Below are 23,358 nucleotides of genomic sequence, written 5' to 3'. Positions count from 1 at the left end.
CGCAAAAAATAAAAGTGTTTTAAAGTAATGAAAATATAATGTAGTGTTGCCCTGCTCTGGTAAAACTGATGTGTTTGCTTAAGAAACACTACTATTGTTTATATAAATAAGCTGCTGTTTAGCAATGGGGGCAGCCATTCAAAGGAGAAAAGGCTCATGTTACACAGCAGGTGGCAAATAAGCTCTGGCTGTCTAATGGTGTTATCTCTTATCCATTAATTAACCTGTGCCATATAGCCGTTTTTCAATTTCCGCCATTGCTCCACAGCAGCTTGTTAATATGTAACTAATAACTGTAATTAATAACTATAGTAGTGTTTCTGAAGCAAACAGATCAGTTTTACCAGCAACACTACATGATATTTTCATTACTTTAAAGCACTTTCATTTTTTGGTGTTACTGTTCCTTTAATTCACATGCAACACTTAGATCACATGAAACACTTACTTAGCAAATCCCACACTCCCAGTGCAGACACAAACTTATTGAGGTTACAAACCAAAGAACACTAAGCCTGATAAGTATTTGCCTGATTAACTCCTCCCCCTTAATTAGCACGCATAGGGAAAATAAAAAAATTGCTGTTTGCTGGCAGCAGTAAAATACCCCTTATTAACTTTAAAAAATATTCCCCTTAGAAAACATATCTCAGGCTAAAACACAAAGAAAATAAATGCACTAAATGTATCTACCAGTTTACCCCAAACAGAGAAGAGAAAAAGCTGATAACACTCAGAACACACAGCATTCAGTTATTTGCACTTACTCCCTTCTTGCACCCAGCACTCCCAGCATGCACAGCAAACACCAACTCCTTCAGGTTTTTAACGCTGCTTAAAACTTAATAACACTCGCTGTACAGGCACAAACTTTTTGAGGTTTCAAAACCTCAATTCAGTGGTAGACTCTGTAGAAAGTGGTAAGAATAGTTAAATATATCTTTTTTATTAACCTTTTGGGTACAGTCTATATCCATATATTTTAATGGCTGCCTATATGCCAGGGAACTGAAACAGTTAATTAAAAAAACAAAAACCTTAAAGCTAAAATCAGTTGTATGCTGTCTTTTACTACACATATAATCAATGGAAACTTTGAGTGTTTCAGATCATTACGTGCCATCAGTTTTGCTCTATTATAAAGACGTTTTTTTACATGAAGGAAAAAGAAACAAACTACCTGGAAATGCAATCCCTATGCAAGTGGAAAACATGACAAACACTTGCAAATAAACATTTTAATTTGAAATAAATTCCCTCTAAAATCTGTTTTCTGCTCAGCCTATTTCCCTCTTTATTACTTTTTAGTATTACTTTTAGTCCAAGTGTACACACTGAGTTTTAAGATGAGTTTTTACTTGAATGATTTATGTATAGTTAAAAAATAGAGTCATCTCCTTGAATATAAAATAAAATTTGGATTTAATACAGACATTTTTTTCAAAATACAAAATTGCAAACATAACAAGACTGAAATTGCTTACAGAATATTCAAACATTGTATTATGCAAAACGGTTGATGTCACAATGGCTTGTGCTTTATAGGGGGTGAATGCAATCGACAACCGTGAAGAATGTGAGTCCTGGAAAATGAACTGAAGTTTTTTAAAGATTCTTTGCACACCAATAATACACTGGAATAATATTCCATAACATGGATTCATTTTTGGATGCAACAAATTCACAAGATTCTTTGGAAAACCAGAAATTAGATTGGAATTGAAGTGCTTATTTCCCAGAAGCACTTGCTTGCACTTTAGCTGCTGTTGCTCATTTAATTCATTCCATTCTTGGCTGATTCAGTTCATATTATCATTCCTTCATTGTTCCAAAAGCTCAGTCTGAATTTCCTGGTTCTGTTTGATTTGAGTTCTGTTGCTATGCAAACAGTATGACCAAATACAGTTTCCACTGCAGCTTAGACACAAAATCATTAACATGAAGGCAATTTTAAAATCTGCTTATTTTTGTTCATTTGGCTAGCATGGAAGCTCTGATTGCTGACTTTTTTTGTTGTAGCTATTTTTAGTATAATTAATTGAATGTTCGCACCCTTATATGTTCCGACTATGAAACACAAATTTGAGTTTATTTCAGAAGGGCCATGTCATATGACTGTGTTGATGCATTTTTGTGCTAGATGTCTGCAGATTCTTCATCTGTCCAAACATCACAAAAAATCTGTGCTCTTATTTAACAAGCAAGTGATCTCTTGTTGATTTTTTTGTCCATTAGTGAAATTCCCTAAGGAATTATGCAGGAAAGAAAGAAACTCTGATGACAAACTACAATAACAACCAAGATGTGCATTTTGCTGAGCCGACAATGTTAAACAAACAAGATGTTGGAACTAATAATCCTTGTGTCATGTTAGGTGAACTATCATTGATGCATTAGTCCAGTAAATCCACAGCAACCCAACAGAATTTCATTATTCGAACAACAATAGACTGATGGCAGATAATGGTTGAAGGGTTGGAAAGGACGACTGTACTGAGGCAACTCTGCATCGCTGTAAATAAATGGGTCCAAAGAAAACTAAGAGTATTACTAAACTACTGTATGTTAAGAATACATTTTCATTGGAATAACAGCAAGGTGATTAATACTATAAAAATAGAATCAATCCTGATCGTGGGTTATATTTATAGTGGTATTAAAATTAAGGCAAATCTTAGTACATTTCTGTACCTCTGTAGTCAGCTTATAGGAATTCTGAAGCTGTTACCCTTTAACCTAAAACCTATTTGTTAACAAAGTGCATTAAACTGGCCTTTCAACAGGCACTTAAAAAGATTTACTACAACCGAGGCACCAGTTTCACAAAGCTTGTATTATTTTTCTTCCTTTAAAAAAAAAGCCTATAAAAATTTCCATTATTAATCTAATTAAAAAAATCCCTTTTCTTCCTGGCTTCCTTCTACAACGGAATTTGCAAAATCCATCACAAAAACCCCATATGCTCAAATTAATAATTTACACAAACATATTGCTGTATGCTTAAATATTTCCCAGTAAACATATTGGACCTAACAGAAAATGTCTTGTTTCACACATGTGCCTTTGATTAATAAGACGTGTTGCTGCCTTCTCCTTTCAGTTTACAAGGGCAATTTTCACATCAAGAGATAGCGAGCATGGCTTACATAAAATACTTCAAAAGCAGATTAAATGGTCATTAAATATAAGAACTGTTTGTATAGTGTTTTGGAGATCACATTTTATGGTTGCTATCTGTCTCATTCTCCGTTGTAAACTGTCAGTTCCTAAGAAAAAGAAGTTTAAAATTACAGGAGTATAAAGTTCAGGACTGATCTAAGAAACAGAAAATGAGTGTACAGAGTGTAAGAACAAACCAGGGCTTGGTTAAAGTAATTATGAAGATATTCTTTGATGAAAAGCTGTGAAGATGTGGAATTCTCTCCCTGAACCAGTTGTACTGGCTGATACATTAGATAGTTTTAAGAAGGGGTTGGATGGCTTTTTAGCAAGTGAAGGAATACAGGGTTATGGAAGATAGCTCATAGTCCAAGTTGATCCAGGGACTAGTCCGATTGCCATTTTGGAGTCCGGAAGGAATTTTTTCCCCCTCTGAGGCAAATTGGAGAGGCTTCAGATGGGGTTTTTTTTCTTCCTCTGGATCAACTGGCAGATAGGCAGGTTAAAAAAAAGTAAAAAGGTTTAAATTGATGGACGTGTGTCTTTTTTCAACCCAACTCACTTTGTTACTATATTAATTTCATAACAGCCGAAACTGGTCTACAGTGTCTCCTGTCTTGAAAGGGTCTCAATAAGGTTCATCACCTGGGCTCCAAGAGATGCCAAACCCATTATATCATTCCTTATTTTGTATTTGCATAATGGAAACATAAGAGAAGGAAAGCAAAAACTCTTTGGCATATATGAGTAGGTGAGTCAAAGGAACATCATGTAATAATCTACGTGGTGTTGTTTGTGAATTGTAATGTAGTTACTACAGTATAGGCTATAGAGCAAAGTGAGTAAACGGTCACAAGTTTGTCTGACAGACTGCTCTAACCATAAGAAAACAAAATACATGGTTATTATGCATGGCAAAAAAACTCTCAAAAAATCATGCTCCTGCTGCTGTTAAGTTATTGTCAACATCTATATTTGCACATGGCCATGTAAAAAAAATGCTGATATGCATACAACAGAAACAGATTTTAAACAAAAAACCTTCATATATGTGTATTCTCTCAACCCCAGTAATTATAATCTCAGATTAAACAGATGAACACAAGTTTTGAACAGGACTGTGCCAGCATAACAGTGCTATCCAACAATTCTCATAATGAAGCACCAAAATGTCAGCAATGCAACTTAAGCAGAACCTGTTTCAGATGGAATATTGAACTAATGTCTAGTTTTTGATGATTTAGGTAACTCTATTGTTTTTTTCTCACTCAGCAACTAAAATAAAACCCTTTTGTGGAGTGATATTGGATTAACATTCTGGATATTGTTTATGAGAACAAATAGTTGGCATATACTGTACACAATATAAATGTAAATGTGACCAATGCAATGATTTGCTATATGAAACCCTATGTAGGCCAGGAACTCAGCTTTCAAAATTCCCCAATTACAAGCTATTTAGAACCCACAAACAAATCATTCAATGTGCAAAACAGAAAACAATACTAATTAAATCATTTCATAAATAATTTATAAACCAAAATAGTTTTTTTTTTTTACTGGGGAAACCTGTGAATGTGAAATATGCCTTGTGCAAGCACTTGCTTGGGTATTGGCTTACACCTTAAGGGATGAACAATTCTAAAAAAAAATCTGAGATCCAGTCATTCTGTAGACTTAGTCTGACATTTGCATTACAGTGGATTCCCAGTGGTGTTATGCTAGCTGCTCTAGGCAGTCCAAGTGATCAGGAATGGGGAGGCCTGTTAAAATTGTCAAGCACTTATTCCACACGGTGAGAGTTGGGCACACGGGCTGTGCAAAAGCAATGTCAAAAGTGTAGAGGTGAATGGAGTTCAAAGCATCATAAAAAGACAATGAACCATTGTCGTAGTCCAGCAAGATCCCTACACGGCGAAGATGTGGAGATGGCTCTATAGGAATCTCTTTACTGTTGTGTCTTACAGCCCAGTTGTTGTTACAACGGCAAAACACCCAAGAGGCTGTGTTCTTTCCTATCCACTCATGCTTGGGTGCTGATTTGTAGGCAATGCCAATAGCATACCTGGACAATAAAAGAAACAATAAATCAGGTGGAAAGGAAACATATGTTCTATGTACAGTTAGTTTTATTATACATTAATAAGACAATAATTAAAACTTTGAGCAACTATGACATTTTCATTCATCCAGGTCATGGTATATATAGTAAGTAATTGGACTTGCCGAGTAATCATTGAAGACCTTTCACTACTCACCCCCCCCCCCACAGTCTCAGATGTCACCTCTCTGAAGAATGTGCCATTGTGATTGGATTAGTGGATGAGTTTATATGCCGAGGACTTCCCACACCAGTCAGATGAACTGAAGAAGCTGCTCAGATGAGTAGTGAAATGTCTTCAATGATTACGCAGCAAGTCCAGTTGTTATTTGAGCACCTACGTTCCTTCATTTTGCATTTATAGATATTAACAGGGTCTTCCTTTATGCTTGCATAAGGCTTGTTATTATGCTTATTCCTTTGAATTGACAGGTCAGTTATTCTTTATCAAGAACATATGAAGTGTTTCTTTCTATCAGTTTTTTATATATCCTGGTGGCAATAGATTTCTTTTATCTGCTGCCTTTACAAAGCACCAGCCATACCGTGTCAGGACAGTTGTGTTCAGTGGAACGTTAATGCATATTCATAATGCAGAACTTTTGAAAGAGCACACTATGTAAACTTTAAGCATGCATATAGGGACCGGCCCTTTGAGGGAAAATAAATGAAAGATAAACCCTACTTAATAGTATAAATATTATTTATTCTTTACTAAAGGAAAAATAAACAAATCTTCACATAGAATGATGACAGATTCATAATTTGTATTCCTAATATGGAATTTTCAAATATTTCAGCTCTTTTATGTGCTTTCAACAGTGATGAATTTGTCCCATTCCAGATGCTGCTGAATAGTGGCTGCTTGGGGCAGCTTGAATACCACGGGCTTGGCTTTACTGCTAACATCCGGTACTCGATATTATTATTATCATTTAGTTATACTATAATTATTAACCTGTCTGTATGTTTTTGGAGTACAAGGAGTAAAGCCAGGCAGGACATACCAACCCAGGCAGGACATACCGACTAAATCTTTTTTTTACACGAGCAGAGCAATATACAGACATAAATAAACCCTACATGAGCAATCATGGTTCTGCTATAGCAGCCAATTTTGTTACATTTCATGCTGGCGTTTCAATCAAATTTTGTTACATTTCATGCTGAAGTAATGAAGGACACACTGAGCAAAGGCTTAAATTAACCCTAGACACGCATAATATTCTGATGGTAAATGCAGCAGACAAATGGGCAAATCAGAACTGGTAGAGTCAAGCTTCATGCAAATCACAGTGGTATCCTGGAACCCAGCAGGTACTACTGTATGTGCAGAACTAATTTTAGCTAATATGATGCATCTAAAAGATATCTTGATCCATGTGGTGACAACAACTCACCACTGATTCACCACTGAGATGAAATATGGCGGGGGATAAGCATATCTTATACCTTACAAATGGGAAATTCCTATAAATCTAATAATCTTGCATGACTGATGAAACATTATGCAAAACTTTCAGATTCATTTTCAAAATAATAGTTCAAAAAAGCATTAATAATAAATTCCTTTTTTTTGGAATGCAATTACAGTTATTTATTAACCAACATTCAGCGATTTAATAAACCCCAGATTCATTTTCCTTGGACATACACTACACCCTGGGAGAGTGACATTTCTATACTTATTTGTATATTATTAACTAGATACAATTTCAGCACTGAAGAAAACAAGAAATTCTTGAAGATCACAATCAGGCTAAAAGGTAGGGGACAGTACAATAACAATTTTACAAAGCAAATTGCCACCACACCCTGATAATATTTGGAGTGATAGTAGATTGCATTTTCACGGGACGGGGCATTTGACTGAATTGACAGTGAATTGTCTACTGGGCTAATGGTTCACAAAAAATAAAAGTATATAGTATATGGAATGGGTCAGATTCATGAAATTTTGAATTTAGGAATTCTGCTGGAATCCCAACAGTTCAAATGGTATCACTTGTAGTAACATTTACCTGACTGTCAGACAAATTGGAGAGTTTTAATGATCCGGCATATTTATCAAAGCCTTCTGGTATTTTTTTAGTTCCTCCAAACTAATTCAATCACTTTAAGCAGGTGAATGATTTGTGACAAGCATTTGTGATAAAGGTTTAGTGGTGAAGCTAAACTATAACTCATGATCAATTTTGTAAGCCACCAAAAATGGATAACTATTCTGTTGCAGTTGTATTGCAATGCCCAAACACAGGGCGGACAGCATGCAGAATATAATTAGCAAGCTGTTCCTAAAACACATTCCGGCCTGAACCCTCCCACAAGAAAATGGCTGACTGTGAGGGAGTTGCAAAATTATGATCTCTTATGTAATTAGCACCAAAATATTCGACAGTGCTTCATTCACAGCAGTCCCTGCCCCACTAAGGACAAATTTACCAGGAACTAATTAACCTGCCTGTTTTTGTGAAAGTAAACTGGAGCTCCCAGGGGAAACCACACAAGCACAGGAAGAACATACAAGTGCCCTTGCTGGAAATGATCCTAGAACCCCAGTGTTGCAAACCCCTGTGCTGGCCATACCATGACTATTCAAACAACTTTCTGTATACCAATAATTTGGGAATTGAAAGCATTGTTTTTTATTATTCGTAACTGCTCGGAAAAATAAATTAAGAGCAGTGTGTTTGCCATTTCATTATATAAATTTTGCTGCACATTTACATTAATACTAATAATAGTTAATCGCAGGAAAACTTTTTTTCCCCATATAGAGAAAAAAGCAGCATTTTTTTAACCGGGTAAATACAACTTAGTAAATCTGTTCCCTATTGTAGGTTTTAAAAATGAGCATCTGAGAAGGTTTCCATTATCATAAGCTATGCATCAGCTCATTCTAAGACTACCTTAAAAAAGAGGCAGTGTGAAAGGCCAAGATGGATATTTAATACGTACCAGGTGCTTCCGCTTATAACCACTTCCCAATAATGCCGGCCACTATCAAGGAACACGTTGCCAGCAACACCATAACTTCCTTGGCTTGTAAAACGCTCTGGTGTGTGGCTCTTTTTTGAAGATGTTTCGTCCCTCTCTACGGTCAGGTTGTCGTGTGATACCTTAAGTTTCCTGTGAGCAGACTTGGGATCTAATTTAAAAGGCTGACCTAGGGAATAACAAAAAGTTCAATACAACATTAAATATGTGCATAGATATAGAATAATACTACTACACTGGGAAATGTTATGCCAAAGGATTGTATTTCATACTATCTTAAAGGAAAACTATACCCCCCAAACAATGTAGGTTTCTATTAAAAGATACTGAGTAAAACAGCTCATGTGTAAAACCCTGCTTCATGTAAATGAACCATTATCATAATAATATACTTTTTTAGTAGTATGTGCCATACAAATTAGAAAATAGAAAATTGCCATTTTAAAAAATAAGGGCCGCCCCCTGAGATCGTAAGATTCACTGTGCACACATACAAACCACATGTAAGGTCACAATTAACAGACAGAGTTCTGCCTTTTGCTTCCTCACTTCTTCCTGTTACAGTTAGTGTTGTAGTATTTCTGGTCAGGTGATCTCTGAGGCAGCACAGATAGAGTCACGAAATGGTGGTTCAAGGCAAGAGATATAAAAGGGCAATATTTATGTAAATATATATTGCAGTTTGATAAGATTTTTTAATATGTCATTCAATTTGATATAAACTATCTGTTGCTTAAGTATTCATGGGGGTATCGTTTTCCTTTAAATATACAAAGGAGCAGCACAATATCAGAAAGTGCTATATCATTTTATTTGTGGTGAGTTACTGTATTTTATGGCTTGTATGACTTTAAGAAGAAAGTTGAAACCTGGTATAACCATTCAGTAGATGAGACAAAAAGTATATACAAGACACAAATAAAATGTTCATTATTATGCAAGACAGCATAGAAATGACTCTGTTGTCCATTTTATCATGAGCATTCAGCATAAAAGGAACAGTTCAGTGTAAAAATAAAAACTGGGTAAATAGATATGCTATGCAAAATAAAAAATATTTCTAATATAGTTAGCCAAAAATGTAATGCATAAAGGCTGGAGTGACTGGATGTCTAACATAACAGGCACAACACTACTTGCTTTTCAGCTCTCTAAGTTTGAGTTAGTCAGCGACTTGATGGGGGGCCACGTGGGACATAACTGTTTAGTTAGTTTGCAATTGTTCCTTAGCATGAATGGTCATATTCAAAAGCAAACCGTTATGGCCCATGTCGCCCCCCTCAGGTCACTGATTGGTTACTGCCTGGTGAAAAGCAAGAGAGCTGAAAAGCATGAAATAGTGTTTTGTTCTGTTAGACATCCAGTCACTCCAGCCATACATTACATTTTTGCCTAACTAACTATATTAGAAACATTTTTTATTTTGCACAGCCTATATATTTAGCCGTTTTTTATTTTTACACTGAACAATTCCTTTAAGGGGAAGGATGGTAATGTTAGACAGACTGAAACGGTCACCCAATTTTGTAAACATGCAGTAAAGATTACAAATGTATAAACAACTGGGTGTAAAGAGATAACACACCATTTATATACTGTAATGTGCAAAGCCATCTTTGTATGAAAATCAATATCTCTATGTAAAGATGCCAGTGCCAGTGCACTCGTGGCACTTCGATTTCCAAAGTCAGCCGAAGTCTCCTCGTGCGAGAAATCTAAGTGCCGTGAGTGCATTGGCGCTGGAGTTTTCTCATTATAGCAGGCGGAAGGCAGGGGGAAGGCAGTTCGGGGAGATTGTGCCCCTGCCCTAAAACTCACGCAGACCTATAGCAGTGCTCTAATCATGATGAGCACCCCCTCCCCAAATTGGCTGGAGGTAAGGACATGGCTGGCCTGTGCCAACCAACACTGCACTTTGCTCCTCTCTCCAGATTAATTCATCCAGCAGAAACCAACCCTTAATAAAAAAAAAACCTACCCCCCTACCCTACATAGAGCCATCTCCCTCCTCCCCCCAGCCTAGCTGCCCCCCCCCCCAGGCAAATGCCCCTAACTCTTTACTTACACTTCCGTGCAGATTCTGTCCAGCAGAGTTCATGGCAGCCATCTTCTTCTCTTCGGTAATCTTCGGATGAGACCGGCGAATCGGTGCATGCGCAGTTGGAGCAATTTTCAGTTTTGCGACAACTGCACATGCTCCAAAACTCACAAAAATTGTCGAAGAGCCGGTCTCATTATGAAGATTACCGAATCAGCTGAAGATGGCACCCGTGAACTCCTCTGGACAGAATCTGCACGGAGGGGTAAGTAAAGAGTTAGGGACATTTGCCCGGGGAGCAGTTAGGCTGGGGGGAGGAGGTCTATGTAGGGTAGGGGGTAGGGTTTTTTTTTTATTAAGGGTTTGTTTCTCCTTTAATCTTTTTGCACTTCTGTCTGGAGGCACAGTAAATGCATCCAACGTGTTGGACCCAATATATATTTTACAGGGGGGTTTAATCTTTAAGGCATTGCTATCTGAAGTACCTTCTGTGTGTTACTACATGTGAGCAGGGAGATGGCAATGCCTAGTGCCCCAGTTGAGCAGGAGAATGTCAGGGAATAGTGTCGGAATGAAACATTATAGTGCTATTTTAGCATCTAAACCCACCATCCTCTGTATCCAATGGCTGGTAAAGAAAGATGGAATGATGGTAGTTACAGTTCAAAAGCTATAAGGCATATTTTAGTTTGAAAAATAAAAGCAATAACAAAGTATTGCTTGAGATAAATAGCACCTATAAAAAAGACAAATAAATTCATGAAAAGAGATAAAGGTGTAAAATCACTAGCTGTTGGTGTTGGCATGGTCTGCTTTAATACCTGGCAGAATCGGACACACAGTGCAATAACAGGAAACTGGGTGGGACAGGAAGCAGGCTTGTAGAGGTACCATTCCAACTGTCTCCTGGGCAAATTCACATTGCAGTAATGCATTTAGCCAAACATCCCTACAAGAGCTTTAGAAGGAAAGGGACAGAACACTAGCACTGTATTTCTTATATGCAACTTTCAGCACTATATTGGGCTTACCTATTTTTTTCCCTTAACATAGAAGTTATTTTTAATGATAACGTTTAATTTTCTAGGAGAGTTTTCAGGACCAGAGTTCCATCTTTAGAAAGCTACTCCAGCAGCCCGCTAACAGAATTACATACCTTGCTTAAAGGGGAACTCCATAAAAACACAACTTTAGCTTTTTGAAAAGTAAACTGTCCTGACAAAATTAACCTGCCTGTGAAGAAACAGCCAATAGGAAACAGAGTTACAAACAAAAAGAGATAGATACAGAGGGCAGAGTAAGGGAAAAACTCAGCTTACTGCAAGATCTCATCTCATCTTATACTGAGAACTGGACCACTATTTAGCCAGCACACCAGACAGAAAGAATGAGCTCCAAGCTAGGGATGTAGCGAACGGCGGAAAAAATGTTCGCGAACATATTCGCGAACTTGCGTCCAAAAATGCGAACGGTTCGCGAACGTCGCGAACCCCATAGACTTCAATGGGAAGGCGAATTTTAAAAGCTAGAAAAGACATTTCAGGGGGATCAAGGGCAAAAATGTATCTGAAAAATACATTGTTGACACAGCGCTGCGTTTTGTGCTGTAAAGGGCAGAAATCACACTACGTCACTCAGGTGATGTTTCTGGACACGGAATGTGAAAAAGCTCACACAGCTAGGCGGCACTTGGTTAAAGACTGGGCAAACAATGCCTGCAAGGGCAACGTATACAGTAGTGGATACGGAATATATTATTGCTGCTGTAAAAACATCACTCAGGTGATGTTTACGGACACGGAATTATTATTGTTATTTAGACAGAATGTGAAAAAGCTCACACAGCTAGGTGGCACTTGCATACCTCCCAACTGTCCCTCTTTTGACCACTCAACCCCCTGTCCCTCTTTTGTACTGGAAAGTCCCTCTTTTCTCTGCACTGAACAGCCAGAAAAAAAACAGTTTCTAACTTAATTGGCTTTTGGCAGAGAGCTCAGAACAGCTAACAGGTGCAAATAAGATACTTTGTAACAATTTTGACTCTGGTTGGTGCTGGTAGTGGTGAACTACTAGGAGGAGCAGCACACCAGTCCCTCTTTTCTCTGAACTGAACAGCCAGAAAAAAAACAGTTTCTAACTTAATTAGCTTTTGGCAGAGAGCTCAGAACAGCTAACAGGTGCAAATAAGATACTTTGTAACAATTTTGACTCTGGTTGGTGCTGGTAGTGGTGAACTACTAGGAGGAGCAGCACACTAGGGATGTCGCGGACTGTTCGCCGGCGAACTAATTCGCGCGAACATCGGCTGTTCGCGTCCGCCGAATGTTCGCGAACGTCGCGCGACGTTCGCCAATTTGGGTTCGCCTTAGCTGGCGCTTATTTTTGACCTCTCACCCCAGACCAGCAGATACATGGCAGCCAATCAGGAAGCTCTCCCTCCTGGACCACCCCCACACCCCCTGGACCACTCCCCTTCCATATATAAACTGAAGCCCTGCAGCGTTTTTTCATTCTGCCTGTGTGTGCTTGGAAGAGCTAGTGTAGGGAGAGAGCCGTTTAGTGATTTGAGGGACAGTTGATAGTAACTTTGCTGGCTAGTAATCTACTTGATACTGCTCTGTATTGTAGGGACAGAACTCTGCAGGGATTTGAGGGACAGTGAGTTTAGGTTAGTTAGCTTTGCTGACTAGTAATCTACCTTCTACTGCAGTGCTCTGTATGTAGCTGCTGTGGGCACTGCTTCTGATCTCATCTGCTGACTGCTGTAATAACCCAATAGTCCTTGTAAGGACTGCTTTTATTTTCTTTTTTGTTTTTTTACTTTGCTACTATAAGAGCCCAGTGCTATTAGTCTAGCTGTGTTGGGGAGTGGGACTGGTGTGCTGCTCCTAGTAGTTCAGCACCAACCAGAGTAATTTTTTTTTTAATATATATATATATTTTTTTATTTTACTTATCTTACTGTTCTTTAACGTGTCCAGTGCTGTTTGCTGTTCTTCATAGTAGTGCACCAATAGTAGTGCACTTGCAGGCATTGTTTGCCCAGTGTGTTCTTCAAACAACTGCCACCTAGCTGTGTGAGCTTTTTCACATTCTGTCTAAATATCAATAATAATACCGTCTCCAGAAACACCACCTGAGTGACGTTTTCCAAGCAGCAATAATATATTCTGTATCCACTGCTGTAGTGTATACGTTGACCTTGCAGGCATTGTTTGCCCAGTGTGTTCTTCAAACAACTGCCACCTAGCTGTGTGAGCTTTTTCACATTCTGTCTAAATATCAATAATAATACCGTCTCCAGAAACATCACCTGAGTTGTTTTGTTGTTGTTTTAAAAAAAAAATGCCAGGCAAAGGCAGGCCGCCACGCAGAGGCACTAGGGGCCGTGCTGCTATGCTATCCTGTGGCCCTAGGAAATTGCCCAGTTTTACAAAGGCAATTACCCTGAACTCCCAAAATGCTGAAGAGGTAGTTGACTGGCTTACACAGCACACCCCATCCTCTACCGTTTCTAACTTTGCCACAACATCCTCATCCTCCTCTGCTATGGGCACCCCACGTAACACTTCCTCCACCACCGGCGCCCCTTCTTCACTGGAGTCAGAGGAGTTATTTACACATGAGTTTCTTGAACTGAGTGATGCGCAACCATTATTGGCAGAAGAAGATGAAGGAGATGAGGACGTTACACCAGATATAATTCTGGCAGACAACACAACAGAGATGGACATAATGAGTGATGAGGAGGTCCCCGCTGCTGCTTCCTTCTGTGAGCTGTTAGAAGAAATTGATGCATCTGAGGAGAATGATGATGAGGAGATTGATGTTTTGTGGGTGCCCAGTAGAAGAGAGCAAGAGGAGGATAGTTCAGATGGAGAGACGGAGAGTCAGAGAGGCAGGAGGAAAATAAGACTTAGAAGAAGCAGGGAGGACAGCTCGCAGGGAACAGTAGGGCAACAACATGTATCGGCACCTGTGGTCAGCCGGCCAACGCACCCGCCATTGCCGCCAACTTCTACTGTTACCGCCAGATTGCCAGCTTCAAAAAGGTCAGCAATGTGGGATTTTTTTAATGTGTGTGCTTCTGACAAAAGCGTTGTAATTTGCAATGAGTGCAGTCAGAAACTGAGTCTTGGGAAGCCCAACACCCACATAGGTACAACTTCTATGCGAAGGCACATGAACGGCAAGCACAAAGCACTATGGGAGCAACACCTCAAAGGCAGCAAACTAAAAGCCACCCTCCTTCTGGTCCAGCATCTTACTGCTCTACCTCTGCTGTCCTTGACCCGTCTGAACCACCCTCCACTCCGCCTTCCACCTTGACCACCAGTTCCCAGTCATCTGCCCCCAGCCAAGTTTCTGTGAGGGCCATGTTTGAGCGTAAGAAGCTAATGTCTGCGAGTCACCCCCTTGCCCGGCGTCTGACAGCTGGCTTGTCTGCACTCTTAGCCCGCCAGCTTTTACCATACCAGCTGGTGGACTCTGAGGCCTTCCGCAAATTTGTAGCAATTGGGACACCGCAGTGGAAGGTACCCAGCCGCAATTTTTTTTCCAAGAAGGGAATACCACACCTGTACCACCTTGTGCAGAGCCAAGTCACCGCATCTCTGTCACTTAGTGTTGGGGCAAAGGTCCATATGACTACTGATGCATGGTCCTCCAAGCATGGTCAGGGCAGGTATGTCACCTACACTGCCCACTGGGTGAACTTGGTTATGGCTGGGAAGCAGGGAATGCGTGGCTCAACAACAACAGTGGAGTTGGTGTCACCACCACGGATTGCAAGCGGTTCTGCCACCACCTCTACTCCTCCTTCGCTCTCTACCTCGTCTTCTTCCTCTGCTTCCTCCTCCTCTGCTGCTGGGTCCTCCTCCTCCACACCTGTGCACCCCCAGCTCCCCCTAGGCTATTCGACGTGCCAGGTACGCCGTTGTCATGCTGTCTTGGGGATGACGTGCCTGGAAAGCAGAAACCATACCGGATCTGTACTCCTGTCATCTCTGCAGTCACAGGCCGATCGGTGGCTGACCCCACACCAACTGAAGATCGGAAAAGTGGTGTGTGACAACGGAAGCAATCTGTTGGCAAAACTGAGACTGGGCAATTTAACACATGTGCCCTGCATGGCACATGTTCTGAATTTAATAGTCCAACGTTTTGTCTCGAAGTACCCAGGATTCCAGGACATTCTCAGGCAGTCCAGGAAGGTGTCGGCCCATTTCAGACGTTCCTACACAGCCATGGCACGCCTTGCTGACATTCAGCAGCGGTACAACATGCCAGTCAGGCGTTTAATTTGCGACAGCCAGACTCGCTGGAATTCAACGCTCCTCATGTTTGAACGTCTGCTGCAACAACAAAGAGCCGTCAATGAATACCTGTTTGAACTGGGTGGTAGGACTGGATCTGCAGAGCTGGGGATTTTTTTCCCCCGTTACTGGGTGCTTATGCGCGATGCCTGCAGGCTCATGCGCCCTTTTGAAGAGGTTACAAACATGGTCAGTCGCACCGAAGGCACCATCAGCGACCTAATACCCTTTGCTTTCTTCCTGGAGCGTGCCGTGCGACGAGTGACAGATGAGGCTGTAGACCAGCGTGACGAGGAGCAGGAAGCGCACGATTTCTGGTCGGAATCACCAGAACGAGCCCAGGCACCTGCTGCAACGCAGGGAGAGGTGTCAGAAGTGGAGTCAGAGGAGGAAGGTGGCTTTGTGGAGGAGGAGGACCAACAGGAGCAGGCTTCCCAGGGGGCTTGTGGTGACCTTTTGGGGACCCCTGGTCTTGTACGTGGCTGGGGGGAGGAGACCGTGGATGATGTAGTCCTTGATAACGAGGAAGCGGAGATGGATACCTCTGCATCCAACCTTGTGAGAATGGGGTCTTTCATGCTGTCATGCCTGTTGAAGGACCCCCGTATCAAGAGGCTTAAGGAGAAGGACCTGTACTGGGTCGCAACGCTACTAGACCCTCGGTACAAGCATAAAGTGGCAGAAATGTTACCAACGTACCACAAGTCCGAAAGGATGCTGCATTTACAAACCAGCCTGCAAAACATGTTGTACAATGCTTTTAAGGGTGATGTCACTTCAGGAACTCATCAACATTCCAGGGGCAGAGGTGCCAGTAATCCTGCCACGAGCGCACCTGCAAGGACAATGCACTTTGGCCACTCTGTAACGTCAGACATGCAAAGGTTTTTCAGTCCAAGGCAGCGCCAGAACCCTTCTGGATCCACCCTCAGAGAACGCCTCGACCGGCAGGTAGCGGACTACCTGGCATTAACTGCAGATATCGACACTCTGAGGAGCGATGAACCCCTGGACTACTGGGTGCGCAGGCTTGATCTGTGGCCAGAGCTGTCACAATTTGCCATGAAGCTCTTGTCTTGCCCCGCCTCAAGTGTCCTCTCAGAAAGGACCTTCAGTGCAGCAGGAGGGATTGTAACTGAGAAGAGAACTCGCCTAGGTCACAAAAGTGTGGATTACCTGACCTTTATTAAAATGAATGAGGCATGGATCTCGGAGGGTTACTGCACGCCTGAAGACTTGTTCTGACTCCCCATGCAGCTGTCCTTCTCTGCACGCCGCATGACTCCACACACAGCTGTCCTTTAGCGTCCTCCTCCCTCCACCACCGTTACAAACTAGGGTGCAAACCCTACTGGTTTCATTTTAAGCAAAACTTTTTGGACAGGTAAATCCTGAGTTTTTCTGGCCTCTGTGCTTCAGTGGCTGCAACCAAAAAAATATATATGTTCAGCATTTATATGGCATATTTTTTCTGGCCTCTGTGCTTCAGTGGCTGCGACAAAATTTTTTTATATTTTCAGCATTTATATGGCATATTTTTTCTGGCCTCTGTGCTTCAGTGGCTGCGACAAAAAAAACATAATTTTTCAGGAAAGTACACATGCCTAATTTTTCAGGGTTCTGCAACAGTGGCAAAATCGCATCTTTTATGGTCACCGCAGGTGATCAATAAAGTAGACCAAAACTGGGCCCACACTGCAGAATCAGTGTTTTTTGGTTCACTTCACTGTACATTGAATTACCTCTGCCTGACCGTGCACGTGCGCACAAGCACGGTGACTGCTAAACACACCACTACAGAAATATTGCCACCAACAGGACGAACATCCTGGAGGTGACAAGCAACTAGTAATTAAAAACTATTATTTGCTCACTTGACGGTATCATTCATTAAAGCTCTTTGCGGTTTTTTGCGTTGCAGTAAGCGCCGCGTTTTGTCTTTGCGTGTGAACAGGCTGTAACCTTTACACGACTTGATTGGCATGTAGACGCCGGACGTTTTAAAGCAGTTTATTACACAAGTTTAGAAATGTAGTGTGATTTCTGCCCTTTACAGAACTCTGCAAGGATTTGATGGACATTTTAGGTTAGGTAGCTTTGCTGGCTAGTAATCTACCTTCTACTGCAGTGCTCTGTATGTAGCTGCTGTGGGCAGCTGTCCTGCTGCTGATCTCTCATCTGCTGACTGCTGCCTGTAACCCAATAGTCCTTGTAAGGACTGCTTTTATTTTCTTTTTTGTTTTTTTTACTTTGCTACTGTAAGAGCCCAGTGCTATTAGTCTAGCTGTGTTGGGGAGTGGGACTGGTGTGCTGCTCCTTCTAGTAGTTCACCACTACCAGCACCAACCAGAGTCAAAATTGTTACAAAGTATCTTATTTGCACCTGTTAGCTGTTCTGAGCTCTCTGCCAAAAGCTAATTAAGTTAGAAACTGTTTTTTTTTCTGGCTGTTCAGTGCAGAGAAAAGAGGGACTGGTGTGCTGCTCCTCCTAGTAGTTCACCACCACCAGCACCAACCAGAGTCAGAATTGTTACAAAGTATCTTATTTGCACCTGTTAGCTGTTCTGAGCTCTCTGCCAAAAGCTAATTAAGTTAGAAACTGTTTTTTTTTCTGGCTGTTCAGTGCAGAGAAAAGAGGGACTGGTGTGCTGCTCCTCCTAGTAGTTCACCACTACCAGCACCAACCAGAGTCAAAATTGTTACAAAGTATCTTATTTGCACCTGTTAGCTGTTCTAATATATTATTAGCTTATATTAGCTTATATTAGCTTATTATTATCTTATATATTATATTAGCTGTTCGGAATATATTATTGCTGCTTGAAAAACGTCACTCAGGTGGTGTTTCTGGAGACGGTATTATTATTGATATTTAGACAGAATGTGAAAAAGCTCACACAGCTAGGTGGCAGTTGTTTGAAGAACACACTGGGCAAACAATGCCTGCAAGTGCACTACTATTGGTGCACTACTATGAAGAACAGCAAACAGCACTGGACACGTTAAAGAACAGTAAGATAAGTAAAATAAAAAAATATATACATATATTAAAAAAAAAAAATTACTCTGGTTGGTGCTGAACTACTAGGAGCAGCACACCAGTCCCACTCCCCAACACAGCTAGACTAATAGCACTGGGCTCTTATAGTAGCAAAGTAAAAAAACAAAAAGAAAATAAAAGCAGTCCTTACAAGGACTATTGGGTTATTACAGCAGTCAGCAGATGAGATCAGAAGCAGTGCCCACAGCAGCTACATACAGAGCACTGCAGTAGAAGGTAGATTACTAGTCAGCAAAGCTAACTAACCTAAACTCACTGTCCCTCAAATCCCTGCAGAGTTCTGTCCCTACAAAACAGAGCAGTATCAAGTAGATTACTAGCCAGCAAAGTTACTATCAACTGTCCCTCAAATCACTAAACAGCTCTCTCCCTACACTAGCTCTTCCAAGCACACACAGGCAGAATGAAAAAACGCTGCAGGGCTTCAGTTTATATATGGAAGGGGAGTGGTCCAGGGGGTGTGGGGGTGGTCCAGGAGGGAGAGCTTCCTGATTGGCTGCCATGTATCTGCTGGTCTGGGGTGAGAGGTCAAAAATAAGTGCCAGCTAAGGCGAACCCAAATTGGCGAACGTCGCGCGACGTTCGCGAACATTCGGCGGATGTGAACAGCCGATGTTCGCGCGAATTAGTTCGCGGGCGAACAGTCCGCGACATCCCTACTCCAAGCCTCAACTAAGACCTAATTACAACACCCAAGCCATTATTTTTTAATACTGTGCTTTAATAAAAGTGGTATTGACATTTCCAGACAGACTGCAATCTTGTATTCCCTGAGTATTCCCATTAGGATTTACTAAAGTGGAGCAAAGGCATATTGTACAGTATATGGGTTTGAGTAGAGGAAGCAAAGGGCTCAACACAGTCTTTACATTGATACCCCATTATGTTAAAATATATTTAGGAGTAAAATCATTTAACAACTGAATATAAGTTAAGTGAATATAGTGTAAGTACTGAATAAAACATAAAAATACTTTGCAGATGAAAAAGTATTCCATATTTGAAATACATGAATCCTTCAACAAGCTTGGGATATGTGGACAGCTTCCAAATGTGGTGTTTCACTGAATACAATAATTTCTTTACCAGAAAATTTCCATTGAGTCCTTGCATTATACCCTTTGCTATGTTACTAAATGATATCCATGCCTACATTTTCCTCTTCAAATTAATTTTCTCTTGTTAAAAAAAGAACCTATATTCTTCTTCAAATAACCTGCAGGAAACCCAAAACTTCAATGAGGTGTGTATCTATACAGAATAAAAAAATATTAGTCCACAGATGCCATGACTTTACTTTAAGCCTTGGCTGCCACTGTTCATGAACAGGAAGGCATCCCTCCTCTGCCATCACTAGCTGATTCCAATTTTGCCATATGCATGGAAAGTCATTTACTTCTCATTTCTTAAAGGCAAGCAAATATTTCTCTGGCATCCATATTCTTCTTCTCATAAAATTAATCATCGTATCAATGGATAGTATGAAAAGACACATATATGGGTTTTCTACTAAATAGTAATACACATTCCCTGGCTTACTTAATACATAAAACCATTTTTAAGATTCATAATTTCATGTGGAGAAACGATAATTACTAGTGAGCTACAGAGTGAGCTGAGATAAGACATAGATCTTGCACAATCACATCCACTACTCCTGCATTAAATGAAAGGCTGTTATGTATAATTATCCATCACTAAATAGAAGAGTAGAATTGAACAGGACTTTTGTTTCCCTGGCAGAAGTACAGGCATGGGATCTTGTTATCCAGAATGCTCTCTATCTCCATACCTTAAATCTACTTAAAAAATAATTTAAACATTAAATAAACCCATTAGGATTGCACTGTTTCCAATAAGGATTAATTATATCTTAGTTGGGATCAAGTATAAAGTATGATTTTATTATTACAAAGAAAAAAAGGAAATCATTTGTTTAAAATGGGAATCATTTGTTTAAAATGGGGTCTATGGGAGAGGGCTGTCCCATAATTTCGAAGCTTTCTGAATAACAGATCTCATAACTTTACCAGCTGATATGAGGTTCTTAAACTGCTTCAGGGAAGAATACGATCGCATTTTGATTAGGCTTTTTAATGTTATCAGTAACAGACACATTATCTTATAAACTTTTTATATTGGAGATTTATGAAGTGTAAAAAGCATAAAAAACTCTACTATAAAACTGTGCAAAGTAAATGCTGTTGATGTCCCAGAAAAGTCCAAGGGAGCTATGCTGATCCTATTGGATCAGTCTTTCAGAATTTGAGAGGCTTTTGCTAGTAATTTCCAGAAAAATGCAAATTTTTAGAGGTTTTAGTGCATTGTTCAGCGTTTTTATTTTTCAATTAGTACTATTTCTATTTGGATCTTTTAATAACTTTCATAGCATTCTCGGTTTTAGAGAAATAGAGTTTAACCCTGGTTTCAAAAACCTCAAAAACCACTAAAATTTTACCATTAATAAATAGGCCTCTAAGTTTCTTACAGTTCCTATACCAGTTAGGAGAGCACATTTTCTCATAACATGCAGATCTGTGATTTAGAAAGATGGTCTCTTCTTACTTCCTATGAAATGCCACAAAAAACAACTGCAAAAAAATTTATGCTGCCGTTCTACATATCCCTACAGAGTTACTGCACATTAAAATAGTAAAATATAGGTCTAGACACACTGTATCTCTAACAGTCCTAGGAAATTAAAGGGGCTTTTAGGAGACATGTCCCTAAGTTCTGTAGATCAGCAGAAATCCCAAAGGACTTGTTAATGGCAAAATAAAATTCCACTTTTGTAAGTAAAGCTTTAAAGTTCAATTCAAGGTTAAGCTTGGACACCACACTGGAATAATAAAACAAATCATAGGGGACACGTGAAATACACTTACTTACATGCAAGGTCTCCATGTTGGGATAAAGTGCATAAAGTGAGAACAGAATAATCTAGGTAAGCATAGAATGGCTAATTCCTACATTCAAAATTTATGTGAAAAAAGAAATTTCTGTATATTGTTAGTGTGCAGTGGCGTAACTACCGGGGGAGCAGGGGGTGCGATTGGGCCAGGGCCCGCACCCCCTCAGGGCCCCCCGGCAGCTCGCGTGTCACGAATTTCTTCAGTGCTTCCGGGCGTACAGAGGGGGGCTGGGGCCCGGCTGCACGTCCCGTGCCAGGGCCCACCCCCCTCTAGTTACGTTACTGTTAGTGTGGGCCACTTTAAGATTGTGTACGTCTCTATAAATATATATATTATTTACAAATATGGAAGTTGTAAACAAGACAGAATGGAGTGTACTGGTTTTACATACAATATATATAGGAGTATTTATTAACTCTATAGTAATAATTGTAGCTCTGTTGCTGATAATATATGGAATTGGGGTTATCCAAATTCACAGCTGTTTCTGGGTTAAACTGGTTAATTCCTAAAGGAATGTAACTTCAGAGACTTCAATTTATGACTGTGTATTTGTTAAACCAGGCTTAAAAGTGCTTTCTGCTTGGAATAATATACAGCAAACCACTTACCCCTGATCTTCCCTGGGCCATGGGTCAGGTTATTTTGGAGATTACCGTATATACTCGCGTATAAGCCGAGTTTTTCAGCACCCAAAATGTGCTGAAAAACTCAACCTCGGCTTATACGCGGGTCATACCGTAGATACGCTCCTTCCGCGGCCCCAGCAGGACTGTCCGTGACTGACTGTCACGATCGCCGTGGCGGCCATGGGCGCCGCCATTTTGGGAGCGAACGCCGGCAGGGAAGGACGCGCCGCCCGGAGCTCCTGGACCTGCTCCGGGCGGCGATCGTGACAGTCAGTCACGGACAGTCCTGCTGGGGCCGGGTCACAGGGGGTCGCACTGCTGGGCTGGAAGTCAAAGCTCTGCGGGACAAGAGTTCGATGCTCAACGCTCTCCTTCGATCTTCGCTCTCCAGTTGCTCCCTCTGTCTCTGCAGGGCTCGCAGGGTGCTGGGTGTAAAGGGGAACATTTCTCCAGCCATTTTATGAGGGATTTTGATGTTTTTACCCCGTCGGATCAGCAGTGGCATCACTATGCGTCTGTGCTAGAGAACTGTGTCCTATTTATAACCTGGCCCACACTGATCCTTCTCAGGGTAAGCATATTTTTGCAGTGTCATGTTCCTGCTGATGGAATTATGGGGAGGCTCTTTTAAATAGTTTTAGATAGATTTCTATGCCATAAAACATGATTACACATTTACACATTCACATTTTGAAATCTGACATGGGGCCCCTAGGCTTATACACGAGTCAATACATTTTTCCAGTTTTCTTAGGTAAATTAGGTACCTCGGCTTATACACGGGTCGGCTTATACACGAGTATATACGGTACATCTGGCTTGCCACTTTTGTTTCCATTTGGGATGGAAATGAAACAACCTTTTCGAAAAGTTTAACATTTGATGCTTACAGTGCCCACTTCCTATGAGAGTTTGCATAGAACTACTATTGTTTTTATAGATTTTCGCAGTTGTGCAAATGGATAGGAACAATGAAATTCACAATCACCTTGGGATAGGCTTACAGAAAATATAAAAATGCTTTAAAAAAAATAAAGGACCAATTGGAAAGAGTAAATGAAGACACAGAAACAAACATCGTAGTATGTTCATTTTTATACTTCATTTGCAACAATGTGTCACAGTTTTTGGTTTCCTTCTCAATAA

At 40.6% G+C, this 23,358-nt stretch overlaps 1 protein-coding gene across 3 annotated transcripts in view; it reads right to left on the bottom strand.

The window, feature by feature from the left end:
• Positions 1-3,905: 3,905 nt before the first annotated feature.
• The window catches only part of mid1.S (midline 1 S homeolog), a 161,395-nt gene continuing 141,942 nt past the window's right edge, over positions 3,906-23,358 (bottom strand). For all 3 annotated transcript variants that reach the window (XM_018249236.2, XM_018249234.2, XM_018249233.2), the window contains 2 exons: positions 8,219-8,426; positions 3,906-5,224 (listed from right to left, as the gene is read on the bottom strand). In XM_018249236.2, the coding sequence (XP_018104725.1) occupies positions 4,876-5,224; positions 8,219-8,426 (557 nt within the window). In that variant the 3' untranslated portion in view covers positions 3,906-4,875. The remainder of the gene's footprint in view (positions 5,225-8,218; positions 8,427-23,358) is intronic.

Source organism: Xenopus laevis, chromosome 2S, assembly GCF_017654675.1.
Source record: "Xenopus laevis strain J_2021 chromosome 2S, Xenopus_laevis_v10.1, whole genome shotgun sequence".
Lineage (NCBI taxonomy): Eukaryota > Metazoa > Chordata > Amphibia > Anura > Pipidae > Xenopus > Xenopus laevis.
This window is presented reverse-complemented; position numbering and strand designations above follow the sequence as displayed.